Below are 12,530 nucleotides of genomic sequence, written 5' to 3'. Positions count from 1 at the left end.
GGAAATCCGCCGGGACACAAAGTTGTAGGTAGTGGGCACTAAATAGTTGAGCTTTACTAAACTAACTATAATTAGCTGGCTTAGCGCGATAAAGAATCTCCTGGACCTCGTGGTGTTCATTGCGATTATTGGAGTGTAAGAACCTAAACAGGCCTAACTATAGATCGAGGCTGTTTCAAAAGTCTTTGTCTAGATCTATATGCTCTTTATGTAAGTAGTGTACATACACTTTTATTTATTCATCGACTTAATTGTGTAATGTCACACAGTCACAGTAATGTGTACCTATATTAGAAATCACTAGGACTTGAGTGGGTTTGGAGCGCCTTTTAAACAGACGCTTATTTATACTATTCAATGGCGAACAATTCTAAATAAGTGGCTTTTTTAGTGTATCTGGTTGTACAGACTAAAGGAAATTTTTATTTCTTTTTTTAGCATCGTAGAATCAAAATTAGATGCTCGTAGCAATCATTTTTATTATCTATTTTACAACAGTGATATTTTTAGCGGCCCCCGTAAGGAGAAAAAGCCTCTATTAGGTTTGTGCAAAATGTCCGTCTGTCACACTCAGATCTCGAAAACTAGAAGAGATATGAAAAATATTATTTCACCATTGTAATGTGTAGGTATATTATCAATAATAAGCTATTAGTTTGTAACCAGTTTGTCATTAGGTTAAATTAACAGCAATGCCTGGTTGTGCGGTTAGCGCGCAGGACTGATTATCTCTACGGGCTCGACCTGATATCTATATAGATCTATATAGATTTAGATTAAACTAAATTTAGGTTAGGCTTAAGTTAAGTTAGGTAAGAAATTTATAAAAATACATGCTACCATTATCTAGATCTGGATCAAAATCGGCATGTTTAGTTGGCAACTGGTCGATGTAAATCTAGATCAGGGATTCCCAGACTAATTTGTCTCGTAGATCCATTGTCACGTTTTCCGGTTTTTGTCAGACCCCTGCGTAACGAATTATTCATTTTTACAAATTCATCAACTTCAAATGTGTTATTTACTGATTTCTAACTGCAATGAGGTGAAAAAGTAATTAAATTAAGCTACATGTGAATATATTTATTAATAAAGTTCTAATTAAACGAAGAAAAATATTTGATAAGTACTAAAGTAGGCTATTACAATTTACATGTGTAAAAATAGAATTTAAAACTTCTTCAAAGGCTGGAAAAATCAAAATTTCAAGTGTTTCAAAGTAGGCCTATTTCAAATCTTTATCATTATGCCGAGCAAGAAAACACAACAACACAAATTATACCAAGAGCAAACATAGGCGCCAGGGCTTTAAAAGGAACATCAGTATTGAGGGCGAAAAGCTGCCAAGTGTCAGTAGTTTTAAATACCTAGAAATTTTGTTTCAGATGAAGGAACATAACTTGAACTACTACAGTCAGAAATGCACATTAAGCCTATCTCATGTCATGATGATGATGTCAAATGTCAAAATGCAGGGGACCCCAAAGAGGTCCCCAGGGCTCCCAAATCCCTTAAGTTCTACGCTACTGATCTGATCCAATATCGTAGACCCCTAATTACTTGTTCAATACCGTTGATTTTTTTTTTACTTGAACATACCCCTTGGAAATCGTCAAATATTCCTGGCGTTTTATATTTACCATTTTGAGAATCATAAAAATAAAGTGTGTATAAACTAGCGCAATCAGAATCAACAATGCGAGTTACAACAAGCGTGACACAACACAACGACCTGCGTGCTTCTTGCTGCGTCTGCTAGATTTAGTATTTAGATCTAGATCTAGATTTATTTAGATTCTAGAGTTTAGATCTTATAGCTATCTGGTCTAGATCTAAATGTATATCTAGATTAACAGAAATTCATCTTTTTTTTTTAGACTTGGTTGGATCTATATATATATAGATTTAGTCAATTTAGACCAAGTCCAAGTCCAAGTAGGCCTACTTGAACTTCACTTGAACTAGAATATATTAATATAGACTTAGTTGACATACATCTAGATCTACATTGACTACAATACTACATCTACTTGAAGTAGGTCAAATCAAATGAAAGAAACTTGAATGAAACATTTCAACTTTATTTGTAAATGATATTGATTATTGTGATATTCTAGAATCTATAGACTATAGTATAGATCAAGAACTAGATTCTAGATTTATACTAGATCTATATATAATCTATATAACTATAGACTATATAGAGTCTAGATCTAGATAGTTAACACTATTAACAGTTAAGATAAATTTCTAGTAGTACTATAGTCAGTATATACTTAGACTTAGATCTGTATATAATATATACTTTACTAATATAGGCCTCTATATCATCTAGATTCTAGACTACTCTGATCTACATCTAAGTCTAAGTTAAGTCTTAGTGTTTTAGTTTATTATTTATTCTTGTATAGTGTAGTCTAGATTGTCGATGTACTCTAGATCTTAACAACTTGTAGTCTACAGAGTACATTATAGATACAGAGATCTACATTTGTTGACTGACAGCGTTTGTAAATTCGAATACATTTAACATTAGTCTTTTAATTTTAAAAAGTCGTTTATAATTCAATTAAATCTGATTTAATTTCCTAATTATATATCATTCTAGGTCACATTATTGACATTATCATCACTAGAAATGGCCTCTAACAGTTCCAGAGACTACACAATACGTCTCATGAAGGAAGAGGAGATAGAAGAAACCTATGAGTTAGTTGACAAGGAAGGCTGGAACCTGACGCTCGATAAATTCACACACCTTTACCACTCCTGTCCCAAGGCCTTTTATGTTGCAGCCACTGATCAAGGGGAGATAGTTGGTGAGAAATGATTGTCACACTACAAACATTCTGATTCTTTAACCCTGGGTCAGGTATAGATGGATTAAACAAGTGATCCCAAGTAAACAGTATAACAAACTTACGTGATCCTCTGTATCTGGTAGTTCATTGTTGACAGTGACAGTCTTAAGATACATTAAAGCAGAGATGCCTACATGGCAAAATGGAAATGTGTATTCCCAGACCTGAAAATGTGTATTTCGAGGGGCAAATATGTATTTTTTTCAAAATAATAAGAAATATACTCAGGAAAGACTTAAATCATTCAAGCATGTAACCTACACGAAATGCAGAAATCCAAAAAATTAACACAGCATAAAGTTATATAAGACATTCTGTACATTTATCAAAATATTTCCACATTAAGTTTTTTCCTTATCTTCACAGGTACAATCAGTTTTTTCCCAACCTTCCCCAAAGAGTATGTGCTGGGCAACATTGTGATCAAAAGTACCTATCGTCACAAAGGTATGGGCAAAAAACTTGTGGATGTGATGATGGAGCAACATTCTCCCTGTGTTGTTTCCTGCACTGCAGTGCCTGGAGCTGATCAATTCTACATGTAAGAAAATATCTCAGATATACTCTAGTAGTTGTGACTGTTCCAGTGCTGTAGTGCTAGGAACTGATCAGTTTCTAGATAGAAGAGAATATGTCTTACTTAATTAGTTGCAGGATTTCCTATATTGCAGTCCCAGGAACTGATCAGTTTCTTAATCCAACAGAAAATATCTTGTATATATACTTAAGTAGTGATTGAAGCTACTTTTTATGTTCTGCTAAGTTGTACCCCTTATTACATACTCATTGTTAGTTTATTTCAAGTGCTTATATCACTCACCTGATTTCATTTTCTCAATTAAACAAAAATGGTCTGTCCATATAAAAGTGATATGGACAGTAAAAATCCGGATAGTAAAAAAATTATAATTATTCTCTTAAAATTAGAAACATTTTCCAAGTTTGACTAGTTCAAGCATAAAACTTGTGTCTACTACTAGCTTACTTACAGGAGTGCTGAACAGCAGTAAGAGCTTATGAGAAAAGATGTACTTGTAGCAATGCATTTCACTACTAAATCTTTTTTCTTCTTCTCTTCTCAACTGTAACATTAAAAGGGTAAAAAACTAAGTGGTTTCCAGATCAGGAAATTCTCTATTGAGTTTCTCTCTGAAAGAGGTTTACTAGTGCCAATGTCTTGACAAGGCATTTCGATAGTCTGAAGCAGGGCCGGTCTTAGGCCACTGCAACCTATGTGGCCGCAGTGGGCCCCGCACTTTCATAGGCCCCGCGCAATGCGAATTCTAGGTGTAAATTATTAAATTAAACAATTTTAACTTATTATTCAAGTGTTCCTGGAATTCTCCTGAAATTCTAAAATATACGAAAAAGTCATACAAATCTCCTGAAATTATTAAAATCTTCTGAAAGCTGATGCAAATCTCTTTAAAACAGACAAAATTGTCATTTTGGGGTGTCATACAATATTGAAAACGCCAATCCTACTCGCGATAAAAAAAGGCATTTTCAGCTTTCATTTAATAAAAATGAAATAATAAGCCCAATTTTAACCAAAACAAGAAGTTCAAATATTTAGTTTACTTTAATAGTAACTGACATACAAATATAGATTTAATACTAAATCTATTTTGACCTCTAAGGAAAAAAAAAGCAAAAGCGAAATTATGCTAGTCGGTAGTAAATCTAAAAGGCAGATTTGAATGTTTATCGGCTTTTTGTTGGAAAACTACTACCTAATGTAGATGGCTCGTAAAAATAAATTGACAGTGATTTTGTAGCCTACTTAGTAAAGTATAAATAAAATGCAAAGACGAATTTATTTTCTAATACAAAATCTTCAATTTTCACTTATTATCCTTATCACAACCCAAGTTAGGCCCTGCACAATCCGTTTCGCATAGGGCCCCGCAACCTGTAGGACCGGCTCTGGTCTGAAGGGTTGAAGACCATGAATAGCATTCTCTGGTACCACCCCAAACTTGCTTGAGTTGCTGGGTCTGATTTCTACATACTGAAAATTGAAGTATATTGTTGTCTCATTCTGCTTTGCCTTGTCAGATGGCAACAAAAAATGGATCATAGCAGAATAATTTCTAGAAAGCATAATTATTTTGTAGTTTGTTTTTTTGTTTTTCTTAATAATTTTGTTCTCTTCTTCTGGATGGAGTGGTATTTCTGAGAACTGAACATTATGATTTTGTATTTTATAAAGAGTATTGAATAGATCAGATGTTTAGGTCATTTATTTACTTTTGTTTGTTCTTTGGCATAGTAGAGCGAATCAGAGGTGTAGATCAGTGTGGCTGCCTGGTCTTTGGTTTATGCCCTGGATTGTCACAGTTGTCCCTGCGGAAGGTTTAGGCTTGTTGTAAAAATCTTCAGTTCTTTATTAAGGAACTTCCAAAACATGTTAAAAAAAACAAAAACATGTATTTTTCATAATGAGGTTTGTCTGTATTTAAATGTTGGTTCCAAAAATGATTCAAACAATGGGCATTATACTTAAGTTTATTTCTGCAATGCAATTCCGCAAGAAAACAAATTTAATTCCACAAGATATCAAATTAATTTTTGTAGTAAATTATCTTGTTTAAAAGAGTAATATTAGACAAAAGTGATTAAATTAAAAAAAAATGAATTTGATATCTTGTGTAATTAGATAAGACTATTTAATAAGACATCATCCAACACTATGGCCACCTGTTACAGTACAGTGCTGCTTGACCTATACATGCAACTACATACTTATCATTTTCAGAAATATAAACATTGAGGGGTCATCCCTGACAAAGGTCAAGTGGAGTCAACCATACAATAAGTCACATTTAATCAAAAAAGAAAAAAAAACAAGCAGACTCACGGCGTAGCATAGGCATAGGCCACTATTTAGTGATGGGGTGCGTTTGGGCAAAGGACTATGTGCGTATGGCTTGAGAGCAAGGAAGGCACTGTGCAGGCGGAGGAGGGTTAGAGAGTCGACATGCGTGCGCGGTGTCCTGCATGGTTGGGCGACGTAGAGAATTATATATACTGAGAATTTACTTGTTCCTCCCTCCTTCTTTTTTCTGAGCTGTGCTCTCTGTCGCCATAAAAGTTACATGGGGTAACTCTTTGCCAACTTGCAGAAATAAAAGAGTTAAATTTCCATGACCTTTTTTATCGAGGGTTAGAGAGTCAGGTGCGTGTGTGGTGCCTGCATGGTTGGGCGATGTAGAGAAGTATATATACAGATAAGACAATAGTTAAGTATGAAGATGCTGACAGTGCTTTACCGCTTTTAGTAGGCTGACCTATGTCACATTTGTTGACCAGTCACATACAGGGCTACCCACTCCCCTGCTACCTGTTTATTTACAACAGTATAGTTAGTGAAAGTTAGAAGCTACTAGCTAATATGTTTTTGTTGGAGATTTTACTTGTATTAAATGGAAGATAAATCTAAACAGAAAATAATGAATAACATTCTAAATTATGTTTATTTTTTAATGATTCATTAAAGTCTATTTCATTATGTTAACGTTGCTGGACTAAACATTTCAAAACTTTGTTGTATTTTGTTTGATGTACCAGTTTAATAGTAATATCTGTTATATGATTTTCTTTCTCAGAAATGTAGGATTTAGTTTTACAGAACCACAGCAAGGGCATGACATATTTCACATTGAAATCAATAGAGAAGAGCTAGATAAACAGTTGCTAAATAATAATGAGACTGGGCTAAGTGTTAGACCTTATGACAAGAAAGACTTGAAAGCTCTTGTAGACTATGACACTGAGGCTAAGGGCTACCGGAGTGACGCCTATGTGTCCATGATGCTGGATTGTTTCCCCACCTATGTAGCAGTGCACAATGAGGACCGTCTGGCTGGCTATGTGGCAGCATTTGTCAAGAGAGAGGAAATAGTTTTGGATGGACTTTGTGCTGATTCTGACTCAATAGCCTGCCATTTGTTTAGGTAGGAAGCCTTTATTGAACTTTCTTTTTAGCTTTATTGGCACAGGCACATGAGAATTCACAAGAGACTAGTTCCATGCCCTCGCACCCTATTAATTAGAGGAGAAATTTAATTCTTTTCTAAACATGCCAGTGTCATCCTTCTCAGATTTCATACACTAAGTAATGTTATATATACTTTTTGAGCAATACTGGTATTCCTATTTAAAATATTTTCTTAGATTTCTTGTTTAACCCATTACAAAGAAGTAGAAGAAAATACACAAAAGTGTTCACCCCAAGGTAAATTGTAATCTAATCCAATATTTGTTTAAAAACAATAGTGGAAACTTTAGTCAAATAAGCCACTTTGGGTGGCTGTCTAATCTGTTGTTTTTTTTTTCTTCTTTTCTAAAAGAAAAGAAACTAATTCTAAGAAACCACTCGCCCAGATTTATAAGGTTCTGTAAAATCCTTTTGTCACCTGTGTAGACTACTGCTAGAGTAGATCAGATCTTGTCTTATTCACAGGCATTAAACAACTTTCAATAAAAATTAAACCTCAAAGTGAGGATATACTGTTATAGGCTCAGTTTTGTGAACAGAGCAATCATCACTTGACTGTATGCGTGCTATATTTATAATATTTTTGAAAATCCTATTCAGTAGTATTATAAGTTATATTTATTAATTTGTTTTAAGTTAAAGACTTTAAATCTAAGTCACAATCATGATATCTTTGAATGAGTCAATATAAGGTTATGAGCACATTGAAATTTATCCAGTTATAGTTACAATTAAGACACTGACCCTTTTTATACAAATTGTAACATGAATGGTCAGTGCACAAGGCCTTCTAGCTCTCAAGTTGGTTTATTGCATCTCTCTTTTTAAATATCCCAATGATGCAAGTTGGACTTGGCATACAGTATGATCTTTTTAAAAATAGCTGGGTATCAGCCTTTGTGATCATTGGCTTGTGAATAGTCAATAATTTCTAGTAAAATGGAGCTTTCATGAAATGATGTCTTTGATGCATAATTTTGCTTTTAAACATCAATAATTGAAACTTACTGACTTATCGTAAAGTCAATTATAGAAGTTTAAGCCATTCAAGTTAATAATAGGAACCCTTTAAGAAATGTAATGCTTATTTTTTTTTTTTACTTGATGGACTTTGATTAATTCTAAAATATATCAAATATTAATATTTATTTTCTGAAAGAATTGCTCATCTGTCAACCATTGCCTCGCTGGGTGAGGAAAACACCCTGTAGATAAGGTTGTTGTTGTTGTGGGTAAATAACACACCCAAGGTGGACCCACATGAACACCTGTTGCATGCAGGTAAAACAAAAGCTTACAGATAAAGGAAACTGATCAATACTAGAACATAGGCATGGTTTTTTGTTTTCACAGGAAATTATTTTTTTTGAAACACATCTAGTAATCTGATTAAAGAGGTGAAAAGATACAAAGTGATCTGAGAAAAAAAAAAAGGTTATTTTTTATTTTTGTTACTTTTGTATATCATACTCAGTATGCTTAATCCAATCTCTTTTCTGGACATTTGGGGTATCTGGGAGGTTTCCATGCTGCCTTTAGGCACTCAGCAAACACATACCTCAGCTCAAGTTGAGATGTGAACTAGAGCCCCTTCGATAGGTTGCCAAGAGGTAATCTGTGGGCCATATAAAAAGATAAATAGATCTGTATTTATAAAACAATTTTTTTCTATTTTCTTTTACCCAGGAAAGTTCTAGATGAGTTCCCTACCAGAAATAATGTTAAATTACAAGTTCCAACCTCACGCTTGTTCTTATCCCAGCTTGGAGTCATCTGCTCATCATCCAAGTACAACCGCTACTCTCTAGGGCAACCAACTCCTTCACCCTTGGTCAAAATCTATAATGTATCTGACTGTGATTACTCTTATTAGTTTATATGAAATTATTGTTTAGGACAAAAGACATATTTATATTTATCTGTTAACATTTTTGTTTCTGATCCTGACAGACTTACAGTTGTGATGGTTGATGAATGTATTAATTAGTTCTCTATCTGCGCTGCACTGTCAGGTTGTTGTCTCATTTCTGTCAGGTTTATTAGAGAGAGGGGCTTCTTCTAAGACATTTGCACAACATAACTTGCAGTTCAAAAGCATCTTTTATTCACCTTTCTTTTAAAATCAAAAGCAATCATAATAACATTAATAGATCTCCCTATCCTGTGGTATCATGTTGTCAGTCAGTCTAACAATACAATAGTGTTGAAAATACTTTCAAAACTGACATGTCTCTTCTTATTGTTATGGGCGGAGATAGGGTTGTGGTTGTTTGTACTTTCTGATATTCATGCTGAACATAATTTTGAAACTTGCCTTTTTACCAGTCATTTCATCCCCGTTGACTTCATCCCTGGTCACTTCATCCCCGGTCATTTTATCCTTGGTCATTTTATCCCTGGTCATTTTATCCCCAATTAAATTTTTCTTATTTATTGTTTAATTGTGCTGTTAAGGCTTTGATTTTAAGCCCTCATTTTATCTAATATATAAATATGATTATGTAGAATGCTTTTTGATATTTTTTGACATGTTATTAATGCGTTTATAGTGTTTCCCCTTCCACTTTACATTCTTGATGAGTAATACTATATTGTAAATCTGGGTCTGTACTTAGCTATAGCGCTTCTATTGGATGTGGGGGATGTAATATATATTATAATATTATCCTTTGCATGACGTAATGATCAAAGGCCAAGGTGTGATGGAAGTAGTGGAAATCTTTTGAGAGATGAGAATGATTAGAATACTAATGACCATGCCGCTGATAACTTATCATCAAAGGCCAAGGTGTGGTGGAAGTAGTGGAAATCACTTAAGAGTTGAGAATGATTAGAATACTTATGACCATGCCGCTGATAACTTATCATCAAAGGCCAAGGTGTGATGGAAGTAGTGGAAATCACTTAAGAGTTGAGAATGATTAGAATACTTATGACCATGCCGCTGATAACTTATCATCAAAGGCCAAGGTGTGGTGGAAGTAGTGGAAATCACTTAAGAGATGAGAACGATTAGAATACTAATGATCATGCTGCTGATAACTCCTGACCACCATCTTTCACTTTATTTTATTTTTCAAATGCTCTTTCTTGAAAATGTGTGGGTAATTTTTAGCTTGAAATAAGGTTTTATTTTTTTCTAATAAAGGCTGACTTCACCCATCCACAGGATATCATGTTGCCTATATAAGTTTTGCTTTAATTCCCTTTAAACATTGAAGTTGTAAATTGTGTTCTAGACAAAGAGAATTACAAACATGGTTCAGCAATATGAATCTTCTGTACTTACAAAGCCTATCTATCTTTGTTTAGGTGAACACATAAAAACATTTTTACATGACCTCTATATCTTTAAATGTTACATTTTTATAGTTTCAATGGCATTTAATTTTATTCTTATCTAATGTGTTACACTTTTTGTCATGTAAATAAAAACAAATATATTTAATATTGCTTATTTCATGATTTCTACAATTACTATTTGTTAGATAAAATGATCAGACGATGAAAAGAACAGGGGATGAAAAGAACAGGGGATGAAGTGACTGGGAACCCTTTTTACCTGCCTGAGTGGGTCGCTTGCGGGAGGGGGGGGGGTCAATTTGGAGTGTGTGTTTTTTTCTACACAAAGTCTTTGTAACCTTATTTTTTATTTTATTTTTTTTTACATTTATTTTCAATTCTGATTTTTGCAGGGAACACAAAATGTCTTATCTGTTTTCAAAAAAAAAATATTTTCAAATTGGGGTCAAGTAGTGTATTTATGCTTCTTTGATTTACTATATTACATTTTTAATGCAAGAATCAAATCTCTTTATTATTGTATGATGTGTATGTTGAGTGGGGGGCAAAGAAATACTTTAGAAAGAAGAGCACCAGCGAATCCTAAGGAATAGTGAAAGGTTGCAATAAATATTTATATATATAAATATTAATTAAAAAATGAAAACTGCAATAAAGTGAGTATGCAATAAAAGAACTGTAAATTGTCATGAGAACACTGCTAATTTTGAATTAGGATAATACATTGGTTAATTGGATGTTTTATTATTGAATGAATTTGTAATGTAGACCATCTTTAAATTATTTTTATGAAATTTTCTGTTTGATATACCAATGTGTTTTATGAAAATATTTTAGTTGGGACCATTACCTGATTCTTTTTTTCAGTTCTGTTTTTCACCTGAAGCAAAGACATTATGTTACATTCAGTAAACCAAAATAGGTGCCGGTACTCAGTGATGAATGGCCTAACTTTGAGCTACCAGTTCACACCTAGATGCAAGCTAAATCACAACGGCAAAGATACTAAATGTCTAAAACAATTTTATTTTATAATTAACCAACTTAAATTGTTTTATTATCATATTATTAAGCAGTTTCGCATTTTATATTTTAATTCTTATTGCACGCAATAACAAATTAATAATAAACGTTAAAATGCTAGAAAAGTAATAATTTTTCCCCACATTGAAAAAGGTGGCGGTTCATTGTTCGGTGCGTACCATCACAAAAAAAAATGCACTGGTTACATTACACAAGTTTTAAAAAAACTGGTTAATTTCATATTTCTATTCAGTGAATAGAAGGCTTTATCTCATTTGACATATCTGTTGAAACATGACAGTAATCTTATGCCCATAAAGATGAATGCAATGTATATGTAAACATGAAATGTATGATTCTTGTGTAAATCTTTCCTAAGTACAGGTTGGTAAGCTTGTTGAAACATTGTTCATGTTTGTTAACACTGCCATGTAGCAGCCAATATTGTGATAGTAGTGTACATACATTCTATCTTACAATTTTACCACCTTGTTTCATTGTATGTATTTAATCAGTATTTTAATGTACACTGTAGTGGTCATTTATTTATGTACTTATGCATTTAGTATTCTAAGAATAAATAATCAGATAGGATCTAAGTGAAATATTTGACCTTTTTAATTGTTAACTGTTACTTGTTATGATAGTTTAAAAATTATATTGACCTGAAAACAACAACAACTCAGAAAAACATAGTGATGATAAAATAGGATCTTTTCAGTTGCCACTAAATTGCAGCTAAATTTGTAAGAATGGAAAACAACAAAACAACTTTGAACTGTCCATTGCTAGAGCTTAGGTTCACACTCTTCTGTCCAATGTTAGAGCTTAGGTTCACACTCTTCTGTCCAATGCTAGAGCTTAGGTTCACACTCTTCTGTCCAATGTTAGAGCTTAGGTTCACACTCTTCTGTCCAATGCTAGAGCTTAGGTTCACACTCTTCTGTCCAATGCTAGAGCTTAGGTTCACACTCTTCTGTCCAATGTTAGAGCTTAGGTTCACACTCTTCTGTCCAATGCTAGAGCTTAGGTTCACACTCTTCTGTCCAATGCTAGAGCTTAGGTTCACACTCTTCTGTCCAATGTTAGAGCTTAGGTTCACACTCTTCTGTCCAATGTTAGAGCTTAGGTTCACACTCTTCTGTCCAATGTTAGAGCTTAGGTTCACACTCTTCTGTCCAATGTTAGAGATTAGGTTCACACTCTTCTGTCCAATGCTAGAGCTTAGGTTCACACTCTTCTGTCCAATGCTAGAGCTTAGGTTCACACTCTTCTGTCCAATGCTAGAGCTTAAGTTCACACTCTTCTGTCCAATGTTAGAGCTTAGGTTCACACTCTTCTGT

At 33.7% G+C, this 12,530-nt stretch overlaps 1 protein-coding gene across 6 annotated transcripts; it reads left to right on the top strand.

Annotated features, from left to right (window-relative positions):
* Nucleotides 1–20: 20 nt before the first annotated feature.
* Nucleotides 21–11,786, top strand: LOC106068691 (uncharacterized). Of its 6 annotated transcripts, none has more exons than XM_056035138.1 (5): nucleotides 21–210; nucleotides 2,609–2,819; nucleotides 3,228–3,402; nucleotides 6,470–6,817; nucleotides 8,548–11,786. In XM_056035138.1, the coding sequence occupies exons 2-5, from the start codon at nucleotides 2,639–2,641 to the stop codon at nucleotides 8,732–8,734; spliced, it is 891 nt and encodes a 296-aa protein (XP_055891113.1). In that variant the 5' UTR covers nucleotides 21–210; nucleotides 2,609–2,638; the 3' UTR covers nucleotides 8,735–11,786. The 6 variants fall into 6 exon arrangements, with proteins under 6 accessions (XP_055891113.1, XP_055891093.1, XP_055891122.1 ...); XM_056035118.1 differs by lacking the exon at nucleotides 21–210 and adding an exon at nucleotides 934–1,045; XM_056035147.1 differs by lacking the exon at nucleotides 21–210 and adding an exon at nucleotides 1,695–1,764.
* The last annotated feature ends 744 nt before the right edge of the window (nucleotides 11,787–12,530 follow it).

This window comes from Biomphalaria glabrata, chromosome 1 (assembly GCF_947242115.1).
Source record: "Biomphalaria glabrata chromosome 1, xgBioGlab47.1, whole genome shotgun sequence".
Lineage (NCBI taxonomy): Eukaryota > Metazoa > Mollusca > Gastropoda > Planorbidae > Biomphalaria > Biomphalaria glabrata.
The sequence above is the reverse complement of the archived record's forward strand: the minus strand, read 5'-3'. Positions and strand labels throughout refer to the sequence as shown.

Coding starts and splice junctions, on each gene's coding strand:
- LOC106068691 (XM_056035118.1), top strand. CDS start 1,013: ATGTGTTATTTACTGATTTCTAACTGCAATGAG. Junction 2,820..3,227: donor TGATCAAGGGGAGATAGTTG/GTGAGAAATGAT, acceptor TTATCTTCACAG/GTACAATCAGTTTTTTCCCA. Junction 6,818..8,547: donor ATAGCCTGCCATTTGTTTAG/GTAGGAAGCCTT, acceptor TCTTTTACCCAG/GAAAGTTCTAGATGAGTTCC.